The 27,144-nt window shown below is 33.6% G+C and overlaps 2 protein-coding genes across 2 annotated transcripts in view; one reads left to right on the forward strand and one right to left on the reverse strand.

Annotated features, from left to right (window-relative positions):
• LOC111055645 (drebrin-like protein) lies at window positions 1-25,795 on the forward strand. Its single transcript, XM_039438486.1, has 12 exons — window positions 1-231; window positions 892-947; window positions 5,555-5,667; window positions 6,860-7,081; window positions 7,422-7,575; window positions 8,931-9,013; window positions 9,724-9,826; window positions 10,327-10,479; window positions 12,639-12,716; window positions 13,266-13,382; window positions 16,314-16,479; window positions 24,133-25,795. The coding sequence occupies exons 1-11, from the start codon at window positions 149-151 to the stop codon at window positions 16,451-16,453; spliced, it is 1,302 nt and encodes a 433-aa protein (XP_039294420.1). The 5' UTR covers window positions 1-148; the 3' UTR covers window positions 16,454-16,479; window positions 24,133-25,795.
• LOC111055646 (BLOC-1-related complex subunit 5) overlaps window positions 25,362-27,144 on the reverse strand; it is a 5,087-nt gene continuing 3,304 nt past the window's right edge. The window contains exon 3 of the mRNA XM_039438480.1: window positions 25,362-27,099. Within this exon, the coding sequence (XP_039294414.1) occupies window positions 26,884-27,099 (216 nt within the window). The 3' untranslated portion in view covers window positions 25,362-26,883. The remainder of the gene's footprint in view (window positions 27,100-27,144) is intronic.

Here is a 27,144-nt window from a genome sequence, read left to right on the forward strand (position 1 = left end):
ATCTTTGCTTGTTTGTCGTTGTCGTTTATCGTCTTTATGTCAATGACCGACTACGCGACTAGTAACCTCTTGTGGAGTTGTGGGCAGCCGGTTTGTTATTCAAATTCTTTTTGTGTAATGGTTTAATACATTTTTATTAATTGCAACTATGGCTATCAATTTGGTCAAAAATAAAGACGCACTAATTGCAGCTTGGAAAGATGTTGTTGATGATAAATCGCAGACGGATTGGTACGTTAGTTGGGCATTGCATCTTATTACCATTTTCATGTGAATTTAACCAATTCTATAATGTTTATAAATGACAATCCATTTATTTTCTTGATTCTTCAGCTATTAATGTAAGAAATAAATTTTCTAGTCTCTAAACAGAAACAGGAAACTGTATAGGCTTAGTCTTTTCATGTCATTTGGGTTGGCTAAGTTATTTGGTTATTCATTTTCTTTTCTATTAGGGTAGATTATAGGCTATAGGTCTATTGCATTTGAATTATATTTGCAAGGTTGCAAGTAATTCAAGTATTCTACGTTGAAACTAAATAGGGATGTTTGTCCATTTTTACATGGTATTTCTTGAAATTGAACATAATAATATTGCCCTCTGTATCAAAGTACCTTGAGATTGGTAACACTAATCGCCTATGGGCCTACCGTATTCCTGTTTGTAGAAAATTAAAAACGAAGTTGAGTTGATCCAATCCAATGGACCGATCAACTTGAAGGATTTATGCAAACTCAAATTAAACTTACGTGTTTACCATATTTTAAATTAATTGTGACTTTGTGATTGATTTGAATGGCAAAGTTGATGAATATATACTATTATTACTATCCTATGTTTAAATTAGAAGTTATTTTTTCAATAATTGATAAATGCATTTCTAATTCCAGGGCATTATTTGGATATGAAGGGCAAAGTAACGATCTAAAAGTAGTTTCTAAAGGAGGTGAGTAAAAATCATTAACTAGTGGATTTCCCTGTAAAATTGGTTCAAGCTCTGTATTGCGAAAATTGTAGTATTCAACTTCTTCATAGTTGAGCCAAATGATGCTCTTTGGAGAAATTAGAGTCTATTACTATTGAACTTTCCATTATTTCTATTTCTCCCATAGCACAGTCTCTTACTCTTAATTCAAACCCTCCTGTCAAGACAAGCGCTTCAAACCCCTGTAATGCTGCATGGAATGTCATGAGTAAAAAGTGAACAGTCTGTACCAACTAAAAGTGCGAATCTGGATGAGTTCAATGAGTTATTGGTCAGCTCAGTCAATCAGGTAATGGATACAACCCTAGACCTAGCGCCGCAGTGCAAGATGGTTTCTCACAGCTTGGCGTTGTTGTCATTTGAGATGAGTGTCTGCCATGGAAGTGTTTCGGCCGCATTGCAGGATGACTGTTAACGGTTGCCGGAAGATCAACAGCTGGGTTTTTTTTCGTTATTTTTCGAGATAGAGAAATACTGATTGCAGATTCGTCCTCAGCGACCCCAAGTTTAGCCTGAAGGCTCAGAATGTCAACAATGTTTTTAAATAATTAAAAATCATCAGTTATTATTGATTATAGATAACACAAAAATCAAAATAATCGTGAGAAAGAAAACTGCTGATGAACGCGAATAAGACCGTCACTCCATTGTTCTATTGTCTCGGCTGCTTGGCTGAGCCTGGCTGGAGGGATCAAATAATCGACTGGATTGATCTTTCGTCTGTCCGCTAGGCGGAACTACGCCGACCATTGCTGGGTGGAAGATGTTACTGCGGCCGCTCGCATTCCCACCAACGCTGCTATTATTTGCTGTCTCAGCGCCTAGTCCGAGTCAGACAAGCATCCAGCCTGCACAACGGAGCTAGCTTAGGATCTGTAAAGAATACAGTTGACAGAGTCCTATTTCATAACTTCAGTATTTCTGAATAGAAGCAAGTTGCAGAAATGGATTCGTTCAAGAATGTAGAAAGTTACAAAAACTCAATAGTCCAGTCGAATGGTCATTGCTCAGGAAACAGACCCGAAAGAATTTTTCTCGTCGGTTTTATATTTATTTTGGGGCGCTGAATTCGAATCTTGAATTCGCAGACCAGAGAGCACGCCAGAGCTAAAAATCCCCAAAATTTTCTCAAATTTTCCACTTTATTTTGAAAACCTTGGGTTCTCTACAAAATTAAAAACAATAATATTCACAATAAGTTCGTGGTCGCGCAGAATTCTACGATTTCTGGTTTTGGAGCTAAAAAGCAGTATTTTTCAAGGTTTTTTTTTTAATTCACTTAAAAAAAAACATTACTTCAACTCTATTACAACTTAGCCTATACAACTTTGAGTATTATAGAGTAATGATGAAAAATTACATATCATGTGAAAGTACAATTAATTCTGAACAAGATTTCTCAGAAATTTTGAAATTTAGCATAGGGTAGAGGGGGAGTACTATCGAAAATAGAAAACCATGTCCTACAGCCAAAATACAATTTTTTCATTCTAATAACTTCCGAGGCCTTCCTAATCGATCAAATCAATATTTTGGATCATATTGTTATAATAGGGTTATGTTCTATCAGAATCACTTGTTAGATGTACTTAATTTCAGGATTTCCTAGTGGGGAGGCGCTTATAAGGACACCTCAAGGATCAAAATTTCGAACACATAACTTTCGACACAATGATCGGATCTCATCGTATCAAATTCAAAATGTTTTTATTGCCGTGAACATATACATGTTATAGACAAAGTCATCAGGTAAACATATACATACATTTTGCATACTCAGATAAATATTATCACAGCAAACAGTTCCGTTATACTCAACTTCACAGCTCATTCTTCTCTGATATGATGTTTGGTGGATATGTCCTGAGCATAATGAATGATTACCTTTCTGAGCGTAGCCATGTACTTACAGAAAGTGGAGCAAAATCACGGGCACTACTGGCTATCTATGCAGTTCCACAGGGATCAAGTCTTGGCCCTCTACTTTTCCTCATCCTTATAAATGCACTCAGCAATGATCCAAGTCATGCAGGGAAAAACACTAATATTTTCTGATGACGCCACTCTCGTTGCTCAGGATAAAGATCCCCAATTAGCTATCCTTAGATCTGCCCAATTGCTTGAGGAGACCAGCTCATGGTTTGGAGCTAACAGACTTTGCATGAATCAAGCCAACACATGTTACGTACTTTGAGGCGCGCTTCTTCCTTCCATTGGTGAGCCTGAAGTCAGGATTCTTGGTTTCATTGTGGATGCTTCACTGTCCAACACATCAACAGGGTCTGTAATCATCTCTCCAAGGTGACTGATTCGAAAGATGAGGAGCATTGTGTCAAAAGCTACCTGGTTACGGCATTGTTTCATATTCATATCTACTACGAAATTTTACTTCATGAAAAAAGTGGTACGCATCATCACATTTTCACCTGTAACACAGTATGCCACTATTTGAAAAATTGGGAACTGTTTTAAGCCAGTATCTGTTCAAGTCATTGGTGCTTCTCACAGGTCAACTTCATACATTTCAAATCCATGGTCACTAGACTAGGAAGCGTTAAGATGTCGACCCACTCACTACTAACCAGATAACACAACAACTACTAAATTCGTACCCTGAAGATAAAACAGGCTTCCTCTGTACATTCCTAAAATGGAGGATACACCATTCAAAAAAGTGATTCTAGATAAATAATAAACCTTCCACTCTATTCCCTGAGTGTGGATGAGATGAAAGGTTTCATCTGTCTCTTGCCATCTCGATATTTATGTAAATACTATGAACTATTTTGTTCTCTTAGAATACAAATTAAATCTATCCAGTACAAAGGTAGGTAATCAATTCAATTCAATTTATTTGCCATTTGAAAAATAAACAAATACAATCTTATTCTTCTGCAGTGCATCCTTAAACCATAAATATAAAACAATATAAACAAAAATAATGCGATGATAAAACTTAAAAACAAAATAACTCTTCAAAAATTCCAATATTTTTTGCTATCGTAGACAATTAGTCTGTTCGCTAGCAATGAGTTGAGATTAAAAAAAAAATTGTTCAGTAGTATTACACACATAAAATGTTTTCAAAAAATATATAATATGTTGTCATATTTCGTAACATTGAAGCTCAACTCGGAGCTTTTACATTTATTTACAACATCCTAGACCACAGATGAGCATGTAAACAAATTGCGGATTTCGTCTTTATTTATTAAATTTACTGTAACCAAATGGGAAAATGAAGCGGATTTGATTGACTTGAATAAGATACTCATTTACTTTGCTAAAATGTTTGTGTACATTATTTCATCACAAGATTAAAAAGATATTTTGAAAAAAATGCTAGATTTCACCAAGTTATCGACTGGAATAATGAAGCTTTCATTTATTTTATGTGTTAACAGATTTTTTGGTATTTCATTGTGAATGAGAATATTGCAGTTGTGATCAAATTGCCGTCTGCTTACTGAGAGTCTGGAGAATCTTATTATAAATTGATTTGTACTTAGTGGTCGAGTATTGTAACTGAGTGCACGCGGTTGTGGTGAACAGAATGTTTTTAATATTCTTGCTTGATAGGACATTCATTTCTTGAAAACGGCTACTGCGATAAATCCCAGTAAATTGGATTCAATCATCTTATGTTATCTTATCTTCATGGTATTAGCCCAATAACATGATCAAAGTCGAAAAATGTTTAAACCACAGTTTTGCTGGTAATTTCTACATGATCTTTAGCATGGATGATTAGAAATTAATAAATTTATAGTTTTGTTTGGTTTTCAAATTCATGACAGGTGGCATGTAAACAAATTGCGGATTTCGTCTTTATTTATTAAATTTACTGTAACCAAATGGGAAAATGAAGCGGATTTGATTGACTTGAATAAGATACTCATTTACTTTGCTAAAATGTTTGTGTACATTATTTCATCACAAGATTAAAAAGATATTTTGAAAAAAATGCTAGATTTCACCAAGTTATCGACTGGAATAATGAAGCTTTCATTTATTTTATGTGTTAACAGATTTTTTGGTATTTCATTGTGAATGAGAATATTGCAGTTGTGATCAAATTGCCGTCTGCTTACTGAGAGTCTGGAGAATCTTATTATAAATTGATTTGTACTTAGTGGTCGAGTATTGTAACTGAGTGCACGCGGTTGTGGTGAACAGAATGTTTTTAATATTCTTGCTTGATAGGACATTCATTTCTTGAAAACGGCTACTGCGATAAATCCCAGTAAATTGAATTCAATCATCTTATGTTATCTTATCTTCATGGTATTAGCCCAATAACATGATCAAAGTCGAAAAATGTTTAAACCCCAGTTTTGCTGGTAATTTCTACATGATCTTTAGCATGGATGATTAGAAATTAATAAATTTATAGTTTTGTTTGGTTTTCAAATTCATGACAGGTGGATGTTTAGGCTGGCCTCAAGTTAATCTTACAGTTTGAGGCTTTTCTTACTTGAACTCGTAACATGGAATCTTTGATTCACAAAAGTATTATTTTCCAATCTTGCAGTTTATACTAACCTTGATTTTCTATAACTCTGTTTTAGATGGTGGTATTGACGAGATGAAAGAAGACCTAAACAGCGGTAAAATAATGTATGCATTTTGTAAGGTTTTGGATCCCAAAACTAGTCTCAACAAATTCGTTCTTATCAATTGGGTACGTATGACATGATAGAATTTCAGAAAACTTCAAGCACATGCTTTATTAGGTATTGTATTTTACATTATCATCAGAGAATTTTCAATTTGAGTTCAATTTGGGGATTCTGAAATAAGTTAGCTCGTAGTATTAAATGTACAGTGCCACATAATTGTTTCATCATAAGGGACTGCAGAATGCATTAACACACAGATATGAGCTTATGCCCACCTTGTGTGGGTCTCTCTATTCCTGAGCTGAGAGCCCAGCCATGAAGAAGGCGTTCGACACTGCCGTGCGTCTCCGGCCTAGTCACATTCACAACACCCACCAAACTGCCTAGTGTTCCTCAACAGTAAGACTAGAATTCTCATAGAGAGAAACATGATTAAGTCTAGTCATAGTATACGTCTAGAATAGCTCCCCAATATAGGAAATAATATGATTCAATACTCTGCCCAGAGAAGTAAAAGGCGAACAGAATAGAGTTATACGCATTTCTTGAAACAAACTTATTAAAATGCCACTGTTCTTGCTTGGGGTGCTTAATGTATGTGTAAAGAATCACTATTTAGGGTTATAGCACCTTCACAGTACAAATAACTATTCAACTTTTCTTCCCGTACCGTGTAGGTCTTATTTTATCTAAAACCTATCAGGAAACCCAGTCCTTGGCACTTGCTACTTGTTGATTACTTGTGCTTGTACTCCTAGCACATTACTTATTTCAGAGCTACCTATCATTAAATGAAAAACACCATTTCAGGTCATTGAACAACCATAATTGATTCATCTACCTACTATATTATCTATTCAACTTTTTTAGGAAAGGAGTTAACTAATTATTTTGATTTCTTTTGTGTTATTGATTGCAATTATGAATCCTCTCAATTAGTATTATTTGAATGTATGAATTGACTGTTGAAGAAATTAACATTTATTCCATGATATTCTCATTTTAATCGTCAGGTTCTATGGTAATCGTCTTCCTCTGTTGTAAAAAGGGTTTGACATTTTTTTCGTATGTTAATTTTGGAATAAATCTCAGGTTATACCTTTTATCAGATGCAATAAAATTATGGTTCTTGTACGAAATTTTCAAGTAAAAACTCTCACTTGAGTATTATGCTATCTTATGTATACAAAATAGTAGAAATCCTTTATTCAAAACTATGTCTCAAACCGTTTTAATCTTTTTGTCTGTGGACAGCAAGGAGAAGGAGCACCAAACTTGCGGAAAGGAACCTGTGCAAATCATATTAGAGACGTTACGAATCTCTTTAAAGGTGCTCATCTAACCATAAACGCTAGGATTGAAGATGAAGTGGAGCAGGATACCATCATAGACAAAGTGTCGAAATGCACTGGATCTGCTTACAGTTTCAAGCAGAGATCTGAAACTAATCCGAAGGAAGAAAGGACGGGTCCTGTGGTGAGAAGATTATTTTTGACTTATTTCTTTCTCCTATTAAAAACAATGATAAAAAGGCTTCAATGTTGTTTTCCATCACGAACTGCTTATTATTAAATCACTTTTAGCAAAGTTAAATCACAATAGCGAATTTTTGATATTTTCCAATAGCAAAAAGTGATTAGATAAAAATAATTAATGATAATGATGAATAACCGAATTGCAATACAGTAAATTAATTATTGCAAAACAGTGTATTCATAATTATTTTAAAAAAAAACGTTAATATAAATTTAAAATGGATATTTTTCCAGTTCTCATGTTGTATTATTAATTCTATAATTTGATTCAATACATGCAGGGAACAACATACCAACGAGTGATTCCGATGAAAGAAATAAACACTTCAGAGAGAGATGAATTTTGGAGGAAGGAGGAAGAAGAGGAAAAGAAGCGCCAAGAAGAAGAAAGAAAGAGAAAAGCAGAAGAGCGTCTTCGAATCGAAGAGGAACTACGTAAACGAGAGGTAATTTGCGATACCGTTTATTTTGTTAATAGTCTCAAAGTCTGATTCAAATAAACGTACATAGTTTTGCATTAAAAATACATTCATTCACCATAGTTTTTTGCCACACCTTCTTATTATAAAATTATTAAAAAGAAACTTTGGACTTCTTACTGCTTCTCCGGTCATCAGCTTTATAATATTATTTGTTACTTTCAACATTACTTTCCAATATTGTCTTTCGCATCGGAAACGTTCAGTTATAAGTGATATATTATGTTGATGCAGAGCTATTATTTCTCCAATAAGGAATCAGTAATATACTTTCTATCCCAATAAACTATCTATTTTCAAAACATCTATTTTCTGTTTCGAAGCAATTCATTTAAAATTAACGATTCTGCGTTTGTGTGCTGTGCAGTAGGTGCTCTCCACTTCTCTATGAATTACCAAAGCTCTTAACATGTTTCCACGCATGAAATGTTAATCTATTGATTCGTTTTGTTAGTTTTATATTTTCGTATGTTAATTTTGGAATAAATCTCAGGTTATACCTTTTATCAGATGCAATAAAATTATGGTTCTTGTACGAAATTTTCAAGTAAAAACTCTCACTTGAGTATTATGCTATCTTATGTATACAAAATAGTAGAAATCCTTTATTCAAAACTATGTCTCAAACCGTTTTAATCTTTTTGTCTGTGGACAGCAAGGAGAAGGAGCACCAAACTTGCGGAAAGGAACCTGTGCAAATCATATTAGAGACGTTACGAATCTCTTTAAAGGTGCTCATCTAACCATAAACGCTAGGATTGAAGATGAAGTGGAGCAGGATACCATCATAGACAAAGTGTCGAAATGCACTGGATCTGCTTACAGTTTCAAGCAGAGATCTGAAACTAATCCGAAGGAAGAAAGGACGGGTCCTGTGGTGAAAAGATTATTTTTGACTTATTTCTTTCTCCAATTAAAAACAATGATAAAAAGGCTTCAATGTTGTTTTCCATCACGAACTGCTTATTATTAAATCACTTTTAGCAAAGTTAAATCACAATAGCGAATTTTTGATATTTTCCAATAGCAAAAAGTGATTAGATAAAAAGGCATCGATAAAAATAATTAATGATAATGATGAATAACCGAATTGCAATACAGTAAATTAATTATTGCAAAACAGTGTATTCATAATTATTTTAAAAAAACGTTAATATAAATTTAAAATGGATATTTTTCCAGTTCTCATGTTGTATTATTAATTCTATAATTTGATTCAATACATGCAGGGAACAACATACCAACGAGTGATTCCGATGAAAGAAATAAACACTTCAGAGAGAGATGAATTTTGGAGGAAGGAGGAAGAAGAGGAAAAGAAGCGCCAAGAAGAAGAAAGAAAGAGAAAAGCAGAAGAGCGTCTTCGAATCGAAGAGGAACTACGTAAACGAGAGGTAATTTGCGATACCGTTTATTTTGTTAATAGTCTCAAAGTCTGATTCAAATAAACGTACATAGTTTTGCACTAAAAATACATTCATTCACCATAGTTTTTTGCCACACCTTCTTATTATAAAATTATTAAAAAGAAACTTTGGACTTCTTACTGCTTCTCCGGTCATCAGCTTTATAATATTATTTGTTACCTTCAACATTACTTTCCAATATTGTCTTTCGCATCGGAAACGTTCAGTTATAAGTGATATATTATGTTGATGCAGAGCTATTATTTCTCCAATAAGGAATCAGTAATATACTTTCTATCCCAATAAACTATTTATTTTCAAAACATCTATTTTCTGTTTCGAAGCAATTCATTTAAAATTAACGATTCTGCGTTTGTGTGCTGTGCAGTAGGTGGTCTCCACTTCTCTATGAATTACCAAAGCTCTTAACATGTGTGAGACACTGTGAATATGAAAAGAAATCATTCCATCAAACACAGATAAATTAGAATCATTCAAGTTTTTCAACTAAACACCATCATGATGCATAATCTAATGAACATAATATTAATTGACCAAGTGTTATCTTACTATACTATACTCATTTATTAATTATCAATTAATCATTTCTTAAAAAAAATTAAATTCAACTATCATAAAAATTTCTTAATTCTTTGTTGCATTTACAATACGGTGCTAAGAGTGTTCCTTGTAATTAGGAAGCTCAAGAGCTTATATCGAAGAGGACGATAGACGCCAGAGCAGTTTTCGAACAAAACACGTCAGCTGGTCAAATGCTCCAGAAGAGACCTTCATTCCCAGGTAGGCCACCACTTAATCTCTCTCGATCATTCAAATAGCTTTGTGAGAACCTCAGACATTTATAAATGAATGAACGGGCTGAAAACAATAAGTTGACATACAGTAAGTGTATTTAGATTACAGGAAACGATAGATGCTACTACAAAAACCTGAGGGATATCCTATAACTCAGACAGTTATTTCTAAAAACTCCAGCAAATTTTATTTTTCCAAACGAGTCTATGTCTAGAATGATTTGTCGCTGCACCTCTAATTCTACTGCATTCATGTCTTTAACTCTGGCAGTTGAAAATTGAGAAAAAATATTCAGTTTTATCAATTCTTCAACATGTAGATGTTGAAGGTTTTCATGTTGCTTTTCGTTAAATGTTCAGAAGCATTTCTAACAACATTATTTTATGAAAAGTTGAATATTTCAAGCAAATATGAACATAATTCGAGCAATTTAAATTTGAAAAATTTGAGAATTTCTTTTAGTTGGAATTGCAATAATTTTTCAGGGTCAGCTTCGAACAACGGTCTTTCTAATTCAGTGGCTGATGAAGCTGCTGAACCGAATTCCATCACTTGCAACGTCCCAAAAGAAGAGGAGAAAGCAAAAGCAGAGGAAACTCCGCCTCACCCTCCTAATAACGAGCCCCCTGCTCTTGTAAGTACTGTCGATCAAATTATAACAATGCTAAACTTAATATAGATATTTTAGTCATACGTTTCTATTTTCAATCATTTGCATTGAAATAATATTTTCCAAGAGTTTCAATCCTTTGTTATGGAAATGTGAATAATAATTCACATCTGAATTTGGTAGAGGAATGTTGAAGGGCTTATACCTGTTTTTGCTCTTCCAATATCATTTTAATGATAAGTAGTTTTGTAATGATGAATAAATAAATAATCATAGTCATTTAGACTATATGCTCTCTAGTCGAGAGCATGTGTTTCCAAATGGTGACACTCAGACCAGTCGATTCTAGTCTCCGCGACATCACCATTTGATAGCACATGCTCTCGACTAGAGTCGAGTCTCTTTTCTCTTACTAGAGTCGCGTAAGTGTGAGTTGAGCCCTAAGAACATATTTTGCTGATAAAGTTGTTATCAGGGATGATAAAGACAATATTTTAATCATTTATAATCTAGTCTAGTCACATTTGTCAAACCCACATTAGTTTATTATCAACATCCACACATGCTTAATATCACTTGAATAAGTTGTTATCAGGGATGATAAAGACAATATTTTAATCATTTATATCTAGTCTAGTCACATTTGTCAAACCCACATTAGTTTATTATCAACATCCATACATGCTTAATATCACTTGAATAAGAGCTGTTAAAAAGTCACTTCAATTGTTTGTTATTTTTCTAGATTCAAAATAGTAAATGCGTTGTGCCAAGTGCTCGTCAATAGACCAATCAGAATTAAGCCGTTAATATTAAAAATTATTATTTGACGAACTGGGACCTGTTTCATAAAACTTATAAGTCACGTAATACAGGAGAATCACCATTCCAATTACATGCTCAATATTGCCGATAAAATCAGCTGTTCGTGCATTACTGGACTTCTAAGTTTTTATGAAACAGGGGCCAGGTGTAATCCGTGCTCTGCAACAGTTTGCAATAAATAGTTGATAAACAGTGTGGAAATAAATAGTTGACATTTATAAAAAAAAGATTATTTTTCAATATTTAGTCAAAATTAAAAGAATAATCTTGGTCAAAGTTGAAAATTTGTAGCAAAAATATTGATTCCGACGGGGAATCGATTATTGGCTCGGAACCACCAATTTATGAAGTGAGTGACAATCTACTAGGGGTTTCTCTATGTTGTTCTCTTTATGTATGTTGAATATGACAAATTGAATAAATACGTTCCAATTACTGAAAATAGGATTATAATCTATAATATAATAGAGGAAAGAATTGGGTTATAAACGTACCGGATAGGAAATTCACGAATGACACAATGACGCGTCTGAACTACTGGAATGATTGACTTGAAATCTTGTATAGGCCCTATAGATTCTTGATTTACCAACTCAAGGATGGTTATAGGCCTACTTTAAATTCTTCAAGATTTCAGTAGGTCAAATTTTCAGTTTGTCGAGTTTTTAATTGGATCCTTGCAGAGTACGGGTTACCTGCTAGTCTCTATATATAAAAATGAATGTCTGTTTGTGTGTTAGTTTGTTTGTTCCCTATAGACTCAAAAACTACTTGACAGAACGCCATGAAACTTTGGGAATATGTTGTGTGAATATTGGGGATGGTTTCTGACCAGAAATTATAATAGGGGGGCTAATAATAATTATATATTAATCCATTTTACAGAACTATGTTTTTGAAATTGTCGGCCGAGCGGCTAACGTAGAACGGGAAGATCATCATGATTCAAGATCATGTTGTGATAATATGATTTAGCAATTAGCATCTAAACTTACCAGCTGTAATAAACACGTCACTCTGTGATAAACGTATTAAAACGGTAGTTTTAAGCACATAGGAAGTCCATATTGAGATATAAATAAAAATGTTGATTGTCAGATAAATTTCATGATTCACCAAATAAAGTCAAGTGTGACATGAGATACATTGACTTTTTGGCGGTACGAAGTTAGCCGGGTAAGCTAGTTAATTAATAAAACTAACCTTATAAACATCCTCAAGAAGTACAGAATCTTTAAGCAAAATTTTTAGTTCAGAAGCTTGATAATGATTCAGACAAATCATTGTTCTTTATTTTATTATATTCTAGACAATAGTAAAGGATTATGTTAATAGTAATGCATGTTTGTTTGTTTTTTCAGAAGGAGGAATCATTACCGAGCCAGATTGAAAACTTGAATATTTCAAATTGTAAAGAAGAAGCAGCTAGACCTATTAGTTGTAAGTTTATCTCTCATTGTAATTGATAAAGTTTATAGAGTGAATATTAATGTTGTTGAACTTTTCCATGACTGAAGTGGATTTTTGACAACATCTCAAGTCTTTTCAATTATAGAAATGAATTGCTTGTTATTAATTAATAGTAAGTTGTAAGTTAATCTCTTATTCATATTGTAAAAATATTATTGGAATTTGATGATTGAGCTGTTAACGATTTCAGTGTCAACAGTTTTCTTCTTCGTACTAGAAATAGTGTTCTTAAAATTGCCTGCAAGAGGAGATATGAAAGTAGAGTTGTGTATATAATGAAATCCATCAAGTACATGGATGGATATATATCTTAAATTCGATTACAATTAATTGTGATTGCTTTTTTTACTGTTTTAATTTATAACTTTTTCCGTGGATAAACGTTTAATGTGGATATTTATACTGTAGTATACGATATTTATAATTTGATAACTATCAATAAATTGTAATTGAATTCTTTACTGTTTCAATTCATAACTTTTTTCTGTAGAGACGAATGAAATATACTTTGTTTTTCAGCAATTGAACTTGCTCAGCCGTATGTGGATCCTCTGTTCACGAACGGAGACAACCTGTTGGTTGGGGACGATGACGATCTAGGTTTAAGAGCTGAAGCGCTTTACGATTATCAAGCAGGTAAATGTTATAAAATGTTGAAATTTTCGACCTAATTTTCAGAGTTTACCAAAGTAATACGCTGCTATGGTGAGGTCCACCTTATAATGGCAGTGGAGAAAAATGGATAAACAGCGTTGCCGATTCTCTGCCTTGCCACTACCTTCTATAGAAGATGATACTGGTATATTTGATGTAATATTAACTGTCCATTCTTGCTTCAACTGATTATTTTCGACAAGAAAATATACCTATTTTACAATTTTAGATAAAATTAATACATTTTCATAATTGAGGTTAAATATTTTGCTAATTGATTATATTTCTACATTGTTAAAAAATTATCAGGCAACGATCTAGATAGATAGCGTTATCTGCTTTGTCAAATGATAGGCAAGGATAGCAACACTATTTCTAATCAGACAATGCCATTATACGTGAACCTCACTAATAGTTTAAGTGTTGCTATGCAAAAAGTAGGATATGTTAGGCTGGCCACTAACTGTAGAACATGCATGCCATGCACAGTCTTTTTACATTGTTGTGTCATCACCGCGAAACGATTCGAAAAACATTTTTTGAGTTTAGGTTTTTATATCTCAATTTTTTTCTGTTCATTTTTTCATCGCTGATCTTTTTAAATTTAAATTATTTTTCTTTCATTATAATTCCTGATTTTATTTATTATTATTGGTTGTCTATTTTATTGAAAGAGCGTTAGTGAGTTCTCACTTTTGACTTACTGAAGATTTACTTCTGTCTGTTTGTATGTTCTACAATAACTTTAGAAAGAATTGATCAATCAGCTTCAAATTTTGAACACGTATCCTTCCAAAATTTTTACAGGTCAAGTTCGTTGGATAACAAAATTGACTCACTTCTTCGTCCTTTTTCAGGTTATAACAAATAATAATAATAAAGCCTTTATTGATTGCAATAGAAATACAGAAAATGCATGAAAAATAGATAACGTTAAATATGTAATAGATAAATTTTCATAGTCCTTCATTTTTCACACTTTATTTTGTCGCTGGCTTATATCCCAGGTCAATTGTTGACATTTGGGTAGGTTGACAATTTTCAATAGTTGAATTCCCTGACCAGTGCGTATCGGTAGCTCGACGCCTGCCGCGGGCTCCCACAGCCCTCCAATTCTCGCCGTTCAGGTAGTGCAGAAGTTCGTCCGCTGACAACACTCTCCTCCAAAAGTACCTACATCTGAACACCTTCAAGACAGGGCACTCTCCCAAGAAGTTGACGACATCTTCTTCTTTTATCAAATTGCACAGCGAGCAAAGTCCACTGCCAGCAACGAATGAGTAGCCGTTGAGGCGAATCAGCTCAGTTCTCGCCTCTTCGCAGCCACTTCACCAATGGGAAGTCATCCGTCAGCAGCTCCAGATATTCACTGAATTTTTGCAGTCTTGGAAACAACACCAGTCTCTGCGAACTCAGCACCCGCTCTCGACATCGGTTCCCCAACTGCTGCTCCACTGTGGCGACGATGCCGTCAACATTGACGCTTCCAAACGTCTCCGGTTCCAAGTCTGTAGCTTATCACTGATATAACAAATAACATCGAAAGTGCATAACAAAGAAATTCTTTTCGATTTATCATTTAGTCAGCTGAAGAATTCATTGCATGCAATCACACAGACAGACCTTCATGCGCTGATACATGATTTCAGCCGGTTAATATACAACATAATTTAGAACTTCTACATCAGCAAACTGATACGGGTTGATTTATATCAATGTGCAGTTTTAGCCATTCATTTTTTTCTTGGAACTCTGTATCGAAATAATGTATCAAATGACCACCTTCTTATTTAAAAAAATGAACTTGGATTCATATGAGGAACAAACATGTTGAAGCGACAAAGTAATTTTTGAAGTGTAATTTTTCATTTCAAATAGGATGCCCAATGAAACCTACTGTCAAATTATTCTTGTAAAAGAAATATTTAGCCGTTTCCATAATTTTCATCAACTCTGTATAATTGAAAGTTGCATGTTTCAAAGATTAAAATGCAACCGCTCTTAAGCCGGTTCTCCAACCCAGGGGGTCACTAGTGTTAGAAGCATCTCGCTGATGATGATGAACATGTGTATGTGTTTATGTAAACATGACATGCAGGTTTATCATGCATGTTCTACCCTTTAGTGACCAGTCTAAGTTATTAATCAATAATTTTGTTGTTCATGTGAAAAATATTTTGAATATGCGGTCAATAAAAATAAATAGCCGTTCCCATAAACGCTTTAAAGCTTTGTATATGGGTAATTCAATCAGAAAGATCCAGTTTATATTATATAATTTTTGTATACTTACTATTTGTTTTACTTACTATACTTGCTTTTATTTCACTCGTGCATTATATTATTACGAAAATTGTATGATGAATTTTTCTGCTGAATAATTCTTTATTTGATTAGACAAATACATAATTCACAAATAATATCTTAGGAAAAATCATGCAACAACTCTCTAGATATTGATCATTTACTCTTTACTCTTTATTAATTATTGATGTTGATATTAATTTTAATGTGATGAGAATTATTTATGACTGTATCAAATACATATTCATAATATTGTGATATAATAATAGGAATTATTGATGATATTAATTAAAATTAATGAGTTCTTATCTAGGTACCTTGCAATTGTGCTAGTATTCTTACAGATGGAAGTTAATGAGAAATTGCATTTATTCGAATGATAATTAATGAATAATAATTATTTAACAAAAATCCAAATTAAATCCCTGAAGTCTTCGGGGTGATTTACAGCATTTAATTTGGATTTTCGTTTAATACTATTTAGTATTAGTAAATAATAGTAGTATTTTTATTATGGTAGTATTTTTCCAAATTTTTAGTAATGATGTGAAATCATAAGCAATTTTATTCACCATTTTTTTGAAGAAGCAATTTGTACGTATTTTGCAGCCGATTCAACGGAAATATCGTTCGACCCTGGAGACATAATCACGCACATCGATCAGATAGACGCGGGCTGGTGGCAGGGCGTCGGCCCGGACGGCAGCTTCGGACTCTTTCCAGCCAATTACGTGCAGCTACTCGATTGATCATGTCTCTTGTTAGTTCATTCAAGGTAGCAAGTTTTACTCTAATATCACAGCCACCTCTAATAAATACCATGCCTCAGGGTCCTAGGGAGAATCCAATGTTGCCAAGTATTACTGTTAACTAGTCAGCCATAGTTGAAAGAAGCGAATAGTCTGAATACTCGTGAATAGTTCAAGATCCATCGAGTTAATTCACACGTAGTTTGAATACTTGTTTGACTTGACTTGCATGTCAAGCATTCGTCCTACTCGTTCCCCAATTAATTGCTTACAATCAGGACTTCCCATATACTCCAGTATATAGAAGGTGTTGATACAATGCAATCAAGCCGCTCAGCGCTGACAGCTGATTGATTTGAATTAATCATGGAGCAATGAAAGTTTAGCTGTTCGTTTAAACCACTACCTCCGAAAACAAAGCCGTAGTGCATTCGTGTGACGTCAGCACAGGTAGGGCTCCTACACCAATAAAAACACTATCTGATATAGATCAACTGAAATCAACGAATTTTTTATTGGTGTAGGAGCCCTACCTGTGCTGACGTCACACGAATGCACTACGGCTTTGTTTACGGAGGTAGTGTTTAAACTTCATGAAACCTGTGCGACCATACCTTCATGTAAACCTGGATTAGCTTTAAACGTTGATGGTGCATAAGCTGAATGGCCAAAGACTGAAGGTTGCTAATTCTCTCTTTTCTTTTTAAACTAGCGGGCCCGGCGAACTTCGTACCGCCAAATAGTTAATGAATCTCATGACAAACTTTAGCTGGATGCATACTGAGGAGGCGCGATGTGGCATTTTGTATCCAGGTGCTTCTTGCTTATCGGTTTGAATGGAAGAACTCACACACACTGAATCTGACATTGCGTGGAACGGTGTGACGAGGCAATCTCCATAAGATCAACACTTTGTATCACCAAGCCGCGCCTCCTCAGGTGTGCTTAGCCTTAGCTTAATATGATACACTATATTTCTATGAAAATCATCCAACAATCAGTATTTACATTTATATCTCAATATGGACTTCCTATGTGCTTAGTTGACCGAATGTAGTGAGGTCTATAATAATTTTAATCATAATAATAATAATAATTTTTATTTGTTCAATACAGTACAGTCATTATGAATCACAACTATACAATTGAACATTGTCATGTACAAAGAAAATCTCTTCAATATTTAACAAAAAAAAATATTTAACATAATAAAAATATATATATAGCCTATATGATATTACACATAATTGTCACATAAAAATTCATTCACATTATAAAAACTTTTTTCAACAAGGAACTTATGAAGATCTTTTTTGAAAGTCATGCTCTTAAAATCTATATTACCAGGCAACTTGTTTAGAAATTTTGTCCCTATGTAGCTAGTTTTTTTCTCAAAAAGAGTTAGCCTGTGAGGCTGAACGATAAAGTTGTTCCTGTTTCTTGTGAAGTGTGAATGTACCTGTGCATTGGTCGTTATACTGCCCATATTCTTAATCACAAATAAAGTTTTAAAAATAAAGATACAAGGTACAGTGAGTATGCACAGCCTTTTAAAATAATCTCGACAAGGATGATTGAACCCCAATCCCACTAAACACCTAATAGCCCGCTTTTGCAGAATGAATATCTTATTTATGTTCTGCAGAGACGTGTTACCCCAGAGCTCAATTCCATATGCAATATGTGAATGAATGAGTGCAAAATATAACGTTTTTCCTGTCTCAGGGGGCACACACTTGACTATGTTTCGCAGAACAAATAAACTGCTACTGATTCTGTTCGCCAGTCTGTCAGTATGGGCATTCCATGAGAGATCTTTATCCACAATCAGTCCCAACAGACTCGCCTCTGTCACATTCTCCACAATAGAGTCACCAATGCTAATTACTGGTTCAAATACATAATGTTTGAAACCAAATTGAAGGCACTCACTTTTTTTAGGGTTCACTGACAATAATGATTTATTATAATATTGTACAACAGAATTTGTCTGTAGATTTGCTTCCACCTCCAGTTCATTGAGGCTGTTATTGTTGAACATTATTGTTGTATCATTAGCGTATAATGTGATACCCACCTCTTCTGGGACTGACGATTGCAAATCATTTGTATAAAGAATAAAAAGCGATGGACCCAGAATGGATCCTTGCGGCACACCTCTTGTAACACTCAGTCGCATTGATTCAGCTACCTTGGATTGAGAGTCAATAGCAACAAATTGAAATCGATTTGTCAAATAGGACTTGATTAAACTACAACCGATTCCTCTAATTCCTACCTCTGAGATCCTACTGATAAGTATATGAACATCAACACTGTCAAACGCTTTGGACAAATCCAAAAGTGTGCCAATAACAAAGTTGCCATTATCAACCTGATCAATAAGACTCTCAATAAAGGTTATAGCCGCAGTTATTGTTGATTTGCCTCTCACAAAACCATTTTGACAGGACGAGATTAAGTCAAATCGCTCTAGATAATCCATTATTCTGTTATAAATTAGTTTCTCAAACACTTTGGATAGAGCTGGCAAAATAGAAATGGGCCTATAGTTATTCACATCTGTTCTCACACCCTGCTTGAACAATGGTTTAACCTTGGCAACTTTTAGTAGATCTGGAAATATTCCAGTTTCTAAGGCATTATTTATTATGAAAACTAGTGGATCAACTATTTCATTACTACATTCCTTAATTACATCCACCGGGATATTATCAAATCCAACGCTATTTTTTGATTTGAGTCTTCTTATTATTTCGAGTATTTCTCTACTACATGTTGGAAAGAAGAATAGGCTATTTCTACAATTTGATTTATTTATAGAGGGGGCGTCATTAATTCGTAGATTTGATTTTGGAACATTGATAGTGGGTGCCATTGATATGAAGAAATTATTAAATGCATCAGCTACCTGCTTAGAATCTGTTATAACTTTCCCATCTTCTTCTAGTTCTATATTTGGCCGTAAAGGTTTTTTCCTACCTCTTAATTCATTTATGATCTTCCAGCTTGTTTTTGATTTATTTGAAGATTTCATTATTAAATTACTTATATATTGCTTTTTTGCTTGAACAACTTTATTATCATACATTTTTTGAATACGTTTTAATGGCTCTTCTTTGATACTTACACCATTATTAATATTGTGTTTAGCTAGTTTTAGAAGATTTCTTATTTGCACAATTTCATCCGTGATCCATTCACCTCTAAATTTATTTTTCTTCTGAGTCTTTTTACGTTGACGTTTTAAAGGGCAGTTTATTTTCAAGTGATTGGGTAAAGTTTCATGGAACCGCGCAAATTGGTTGTTTACATCTGATGCATTATAAACTAATGTCCATGATTCATCACCGAGAGATTTTTTAAGTTTTATTACATTCCCTTGTGAGAAATTATGGATTGGAGTGTTAAATAGTATCTGATTAGTCTGGGATCTCTTGAAAATATGAGCGTATTGCATATGAAAAACACTTTGTGCAGTATGATCTGATAACAGTGTGTGAAGAATATGTACAGCATAAAGGTGCGTCCAGACTTTCGCTCTGCTCCGCAACCGAACGTCACTCCAGCAGAGCGATTGATGATCGACCGGCGAGCAACAGTGGTTCGACCGGGGAACGCGAGAAGATCTAACATCTTCCGTAACGTTCATGATGGGTGCGTGGGCGGTGCGACTGTGGTTCGATGGAGGAACGATGGCGGTACGAGGGAGGAGCGTGCTCGGTGCGGGTTGGAAGAGCGTATATGTGTACGCAGCTTTAGATTCTACTTCAATATTAGTAATAATATTGTCAATGGCTGTCCTAGTTACTCCAGAAATTCTTGTGGGCTCTTTAATGGTATAATGCAAATCAAATTGGTTTAGAATATTAATCAAGTTCCTATGTTCAGGAGAACTATTTAGTACATTTATATTATAATCGCCAGCAACAATAACTTTATCATGAGCATGACTACATATTCGATCAAATAACATTTCAAGCTCTTTAAAAAATACACTAATGTCACCGCTTGGGGATCTATACAAGCCAACAATAGTATAGGAATGTCCACCAATCTTAAAACCAAAGCCACACATTTCAATATCTCGAATATTACATAAATCAGCAGTATTCACAATTGTAAACTTGCAATTAATGACATCTAAAAATTCAAGACTTGCATATATCGCTACACCTCCTTTCCTCATATTAACTCTGTTATAACTACATACTAAAAACATATCATTTATTGTCAGAGAACTAATTTCAAAGTCTTTCAAACCATGCTCAGTCAAAATAAGAATATCCGGTTGTTCATCTTCCACTAGCGTGTCCAAAAGGTTCACCTTACTAATAATTCCATCAATATTCTGATGTATTATTTTCAAATTACATGAGTCTTTTAAATATTTTTTATCACTACTTTCAACTCTCGGTGAATCTTTCATTTCAGATATTTTATTTTTATTTACACCCCTAGCATAGCCAATTAGTTTTCCTCTTTCTTTATTAAACTGAAAACCTTATCACACATTTCACTTATTTTATTTGAGCCTAATCTATTCAAATGTACACCATCTTTGCCTAGACATTCCTTGTTGTTGATGAAACTGTTGGGGTTTACAAATAATACACCTAATTTGTCGCACTCAGTTCTGATGGAATCATTAATCCTATTGATGTATGAGTCACTCACTGAACGTCTTAGTATTATGCCGCTAATTATTATTTGTGATGAACTGAAACATTGTTTAGCTGTTCTTATCAAGTTTCTCATTTCATTCACCAAAGATTCTTCAGTATCTCTTCGAATTGAATTAGTACCAACATGGTCTATTACACTGTTATAGTTCTGTTTTGAAGATGTTTTATACTTATTTTGTATTACCCGGGCTAACTGATCAATTCGTATTCCTGGTCGAACATCAACGGTACAGTTTTGAGGAGTCACGTTTTTCACCATTGAATCACCTAACACAAGATACTTGTTTCCAGAATTATTGTGTTTTTCCTTCTGGTATTTTGTAGATTCCCATTTGAAGCGGTTGGATTGAGCGCTTATTGTTTGAGATTTATCACCATTAACATTTGAGACGCTTAATCGTCTTGACTGAACTATTGTTTCAATCCCTACCCGCTTGTCACAATCCTCGTTCGATCTGAATTTCAGCACCTCTTCGTACTTATTTTTCCACTTATTAGCATTATTCCTAGACAAATTAGTTTCAATCCTTAAAGCGTTGTTATCAGCCTCCAAAGTTTCAATTGTCACAGTCATGCGCTTAAGTTGATCTTCAACTGCGAAATTCTTCTCATCAAATTTCAGTGTCATCAACCTGATATATTCCTTCTGAGAATCTACTTGTTTCTGGAGCGATTCAATTTGCGTTTTCAAATCCTGAGAGTGAGCAATCAAATCATCACGCTGTTGGAGAAGCTCTACTGCGCGCAAGCTAGGTGGTGTATTAGCTGATGAGACTGTTATTGATGTTGGAGTGTTTACACCCATATCACATGTCATAGGGAGAGATAATGCACTTGTTTTGCAATTTCGAGGAGTAGTCGGAGATTTATCAATATATATCGAAGTTGATTCACCTATAGAATTGTCACTGCTCATATCATCATTTGCAAGATCCAAATCCAGAGCCGGATGACTGTGCTGCCCGCTTGTCTCCAATATTCTATTTACACAGGCATTCGTTTTCAAAGTGGATGGACAACCACTTCTAAGACATCTCCAAGATATTCTGCCATCCAACATTACACGATCTTTTCGATAATTGAATCCATTTGTCTCAATAGCATCTTTCCCCCTCTGTGTTGAAAATTTTCTTATCACTGAAGACATAATACAAATCGAAATCAATAGCAATCGTATATTCCGTGTTTATTTCATGATCAAGAATTATTTTTTGCATAAGTTATAGTACAAACTTTAGTCATATACGATGCCGAACTATCTTTGAAAAAATTGAGAAAGTGGCATATCATCAATGAGAAAAGGAAATAATAGGAAAATGGGTAGGAATATAATATTAGGAATGCCGAGAGAGCAATCACGGCGCTGTATCTGGAAGCTCCTGATAATAAGGACAAGGTCAAGGAGACTCTAATTAAACTGTAGTCACGTATCATAAAAGAGCGAGATATCGTTCCACTATACAGATGGAAGAAGTCGGTTCAAAAATTGCCGCGGTTAGTTGTCATGGTTACACGTAAACAAAAAGTCAGCTGGAGTTCACCGGCTTCACGACGGTAGCAACAGAGATAACGGCCGGTTGAAAAACAGTTTTTTTTGGCGTTAACAAAGTGAAGACTTTACTCACTACAGCCAGCCGCAATCCAGATGTGATAAGGGTCGTAGTGGAATCAGTCGAATCGGAACGATAACGAAATAGCAAGCGTATGCCGGTCACGAAAAATGGATTCCAATAATAAATTGTTCTGATCTAGTGCGTTTGATTTGCTGATATTAGCCACTCACCGTTTTTGCAGTTATGGAATACGATAGAAACAGGTACTTCACACTTTCATTAATCAATTAAATGCTAAAAATTGTACACTTTCTAGCAAATTACCACTATAAAATGTCAAAAACTACGGAGCTATAATACTAGTCAACTACAACGTTTGGCGCATGCGCGCGGTCTATGTTTTAACTCGGATTTTCTTTTGTCTGTCTATATGTAACGCAATTACGGCCAAACGCGTTGATAGAATTCGATGAGATTTGCCAGGAATATTCCTTTTTCAACTGCGCGTCGATGTATACACGAGGTTTTTTGAAATTTTGCATTATAAGGATGATATATGAAAAGAAAGGGAATTCCTCCATAATCTGATATCACTATTTATATATATATATATCATCTACTTTGAAGATAGGATCAATCAGACTATAGAATTATTCATAATCAATCAGCTGACAAGTGTATTATTCATTGCATTCATTACACATATGTCTGGCCGTGTCTATTTCTATAAGGTAGGGTTTCAATATTTTTTATGATGCGTGCCCATCAGTATCAATATTCTCACATTTGAAAAACAAATTTAATAGGTGATTGAAAATAAAATAAAAAATTATTTAATGAACTAAATGATGCTGAAGAAATTATAATATTCTGGATTGAAAAAAATTAATTTTCAAATAGTAGTTGAGAAATATTTTTATCAGATGGAAAGATTATCACGGAACTGGATATTTATCACAAATTCAAATGTGAACTGAGTTTATTAACATATAAACTGAGTTTATATAAAGTAAATTTTTGATCTTGGAGAAAACAAATAACAGGTTTTAAGAGTAAATTATGATTAAACTGAATCAACTAGAACAGGTGAAATCATATTCTTGTGGATGAGAAAACTGCGTGAGGTATACTGTTCACAGAGGCTACTAGTTAGCTGTGCAGCAATTTGTATTTTTAGTTATAGTTGAATGTAGCTTGCTGGGAATTGAATGGTTTATCTCCTTGCTGCTGATTTTCTCGTACATATTCTAAATTTACAGCATTTCGAGTTCTATGACCCAAGCTTGGTCGTCGTTCGTACCGCGGCATAATTAAGAATAAAAATTCTGTGAATCAGAACACGTTCTACGACGTTTGTAACGAAATTTCAAATTAATTTTTAATTTCTGCATTTAAAAAAATAATTTCAATGTCACAAATTAACAGTATAATTTATTTTCAGATTTATGAAGATTTTATTATCAAGCTGTGTCGGGAGGAAGCGCTATCATCACAACATATCGATCTCGGTCCAGTAACTAACACATTGGTTGTGTACTCAGTATTATTCTTCTAAATAATAATAGCTTTGAGTCAACAATGTAATAAATTCTATAGTTGTTATTTTATCATTAAGAGTAAATCTTTCAAAATAAGTTCTCTTAAAAGTACATTAAGCTTTAAAAAATGTCCTTCCCTTCTAACTGTGAATGTATCACTTGAAAAATAATACATTTAGAGCATGATGTTCTCCTTCATCAAACTTAATAGAGTAATATTCAGTCTGCTGTTTTCGAAAACATTTTGATATCCAAAACTCTAACTATACTACTACTTTGTTAATTTTTTAAAAGCTCAATAATTGTGCCAAGTTTGTCCAAGGAATCTATTTTGCAAATGATTTTATAATCTTGAAGTGATTTTAATTCTAGTTTATAAAATTTCTATATTATATATATATTATGTCTATTTTTGTTGTATATTAAATGTATAATTTCATCATTTTTCAATCTTCCATGATGATACTCGAAACATTAATCCCTGATAAAATACTTTTCCTGAAATAATTGTATAATTTTAGCAATTTTTTTTAAAACTTTCTCTACTATTTTAATGGTTTGATACTGCTGTTATGTCTCCACGAATAGCCGATGTAGAATTCAATTTTAATCAAAACTGTTTTCATTAACAATCCTGGACGAAAATAATATCGTTTATTTTAATTTTTGAGTGATTTTGAACTTCTTCAAGAAATTGTAAATTATTTGAGATTATTTCGAAATGCAATCTAATCTTATTGTAATGAGCATTTCTAAATAGTATTTTATTGCTGAACCAGAATATAAACCAGTTACAGTTGATCCAGTTCAAATTTCTATTGAAAAACATAACATATCTTTAGACCCTCAAGTTTGAGAAACATTTTCGAATTTTGTAGTATTGCACTGGCGTAATCTGATGATTTTCTACACTTAACATCTCAATGTCTGTAATTACATCTATCACAGTAATTCAACAACTGTTAGAAATTCGTACATGCATTTTGAGACGATAATCCGCATTATCTGAAATATTTGAGTATCTTATAGTGATTACGATGTCTGCAGAATAAGAACTACCGGTCTCAAATTTTACTCAATGTTAGGTTGGAAACTAAATTTATGAGTAATTAGGCCTAAACATGATGTTAGACACATATTATAACTTTATTACAGACAGGCAAAAACTGCAAAACATATTGTGATCTCCAATACCGCTCCCTAACAATATTTTTTGTGACTTAATTTTTCATTTTAATTTATTTTGTAGTAGGTATAGAATTTATTTATCATTATCATTTCTGCATGAGACCTATTATTATGGAAGCCTTGTATTAAATTAAACCGAGATATAATCTATCAAGTTTTGTACTTATAAGTGTTATTAATAATATTAATGAATTTATCATATTGTACTACAAATAATAGTGCATTAATTATTCTATGACTGTAATATTTCCTATTGGTAGCTTGGATCAAGACAATGTATGATATCCATGTAACTGATCATCGAGGTTGTGCAATCCGTTTTATTTTTAATATAATAAGCACATGATAATAAAATATTGTCGTCCTTTATTACTGAAACATTGTTTATAATCATTTGGTTTATAAATTCTTGTTTAATAATCCAAATACCTGTATGATTCCACATATCATGTATCTAAGATTACCAGTATAGTGTTTCAAAAATAACTTCTCAATTTTTATAATTCATAAAGAAATATTCAATCAAGATATGGTATATTTAGTTTTGTTTCAAAGGAGAACAACTCAATTTGTTATTAGATAGTTTGATAGTACGAAATTAAGCCTTGAGAAACGCAAGTTGTCAAATTAAGAATGGCTTCCTTCACTGAACCCAAGTGTACGTCGATGGTGGACGTCTATTAGTGATGTGGTGTACCATCTTGCTTTGAGTAATAAGAACGTAGTTGCTAGTCATCCTTATCGATATTTGATATCGAAAAATGTTACTACATATCCAGATAAACTATCCCTCTGATTAATTTATCTTTTAAAAGGATGGCTGAGACTTGTAGCACTCTCGGGTCCTGTGGAGGCATCCATTTTTAACGTAACTAAAGCTAGCGCTTTTTATGGCGGGATTTTGCACTATCAAACTATTCCAATGAGGTGTTAGTATTTGCAACAACACCTGCTCTACATAGCTTTTTTGAATCATTTATTATGAATTATCAGTCCTTTTTGAAACATACTATAGCCTATACCTATACTATAAACACTCACTGCTTAGCAGGCGGCAGAAAAATATGCAAATTGGTCAAAAGTAATAGGTAGCAAATCGAAATAGTCGACAAGAAATCACTTATGAGTCTTTGGAATACGTGAAATGATAGACATTTTTCAGACCATTCTATCTTATATTACATTACATCTCAGAAATACATAAATTCTTAAATAAAATACATACTTGGAAACGTCATAGTAAATTATTTTTTACTTTGCCATTTATTCTACACGGAAAATTGATCATCTACGATCTGCGCTGAGAAATTGTAGTATTGATACTAGTTTATTTATTTTACAATGTTTCTTGGAATATCAAAATATTTACATGTTATCAACTCAATATGGTAACTTAAAACTCAGAATATTAGTTTCTTCAGAGTAATCACACATTATTTATCATTGTGATGAATATCTTCCGTGTACTAGCCGGTAGTCCACACGAATGGCTCCAGTCTGTCATCAACTGGCAAGGAATTGTTCAGCTTCTCAATCAAATCCAAAGTTTGGTTGAGAGCTAGGTGACATTTGTTGAGTTGGTGCGTTATTTCATGAACTTTGTTGAGTTTATCAGCGTACTTCGAGTAAGCTTTCTGTCTTTCAGTTGATACAGCTACCAAACGACTAGTTTCACTGTCAACCTGTGAACAGCATGTCTATGAATAATCAAGTATATTCAATTGGAA

Source organism: Nilaparvata lugens, chromosome 1 (genome assembly GCF_014356525.2).
Source record: "Nilaparvata lugens isolate BPH chromosome 1, ASM1435652v1, whole genome shotgun sequence".
Lineage (NCBI taxonomy): Eukaryota > Metazoa > Arthropoda > Insecta > Hemiptera > Delphacidae > Nilaparvata > Nilaparvata lugens.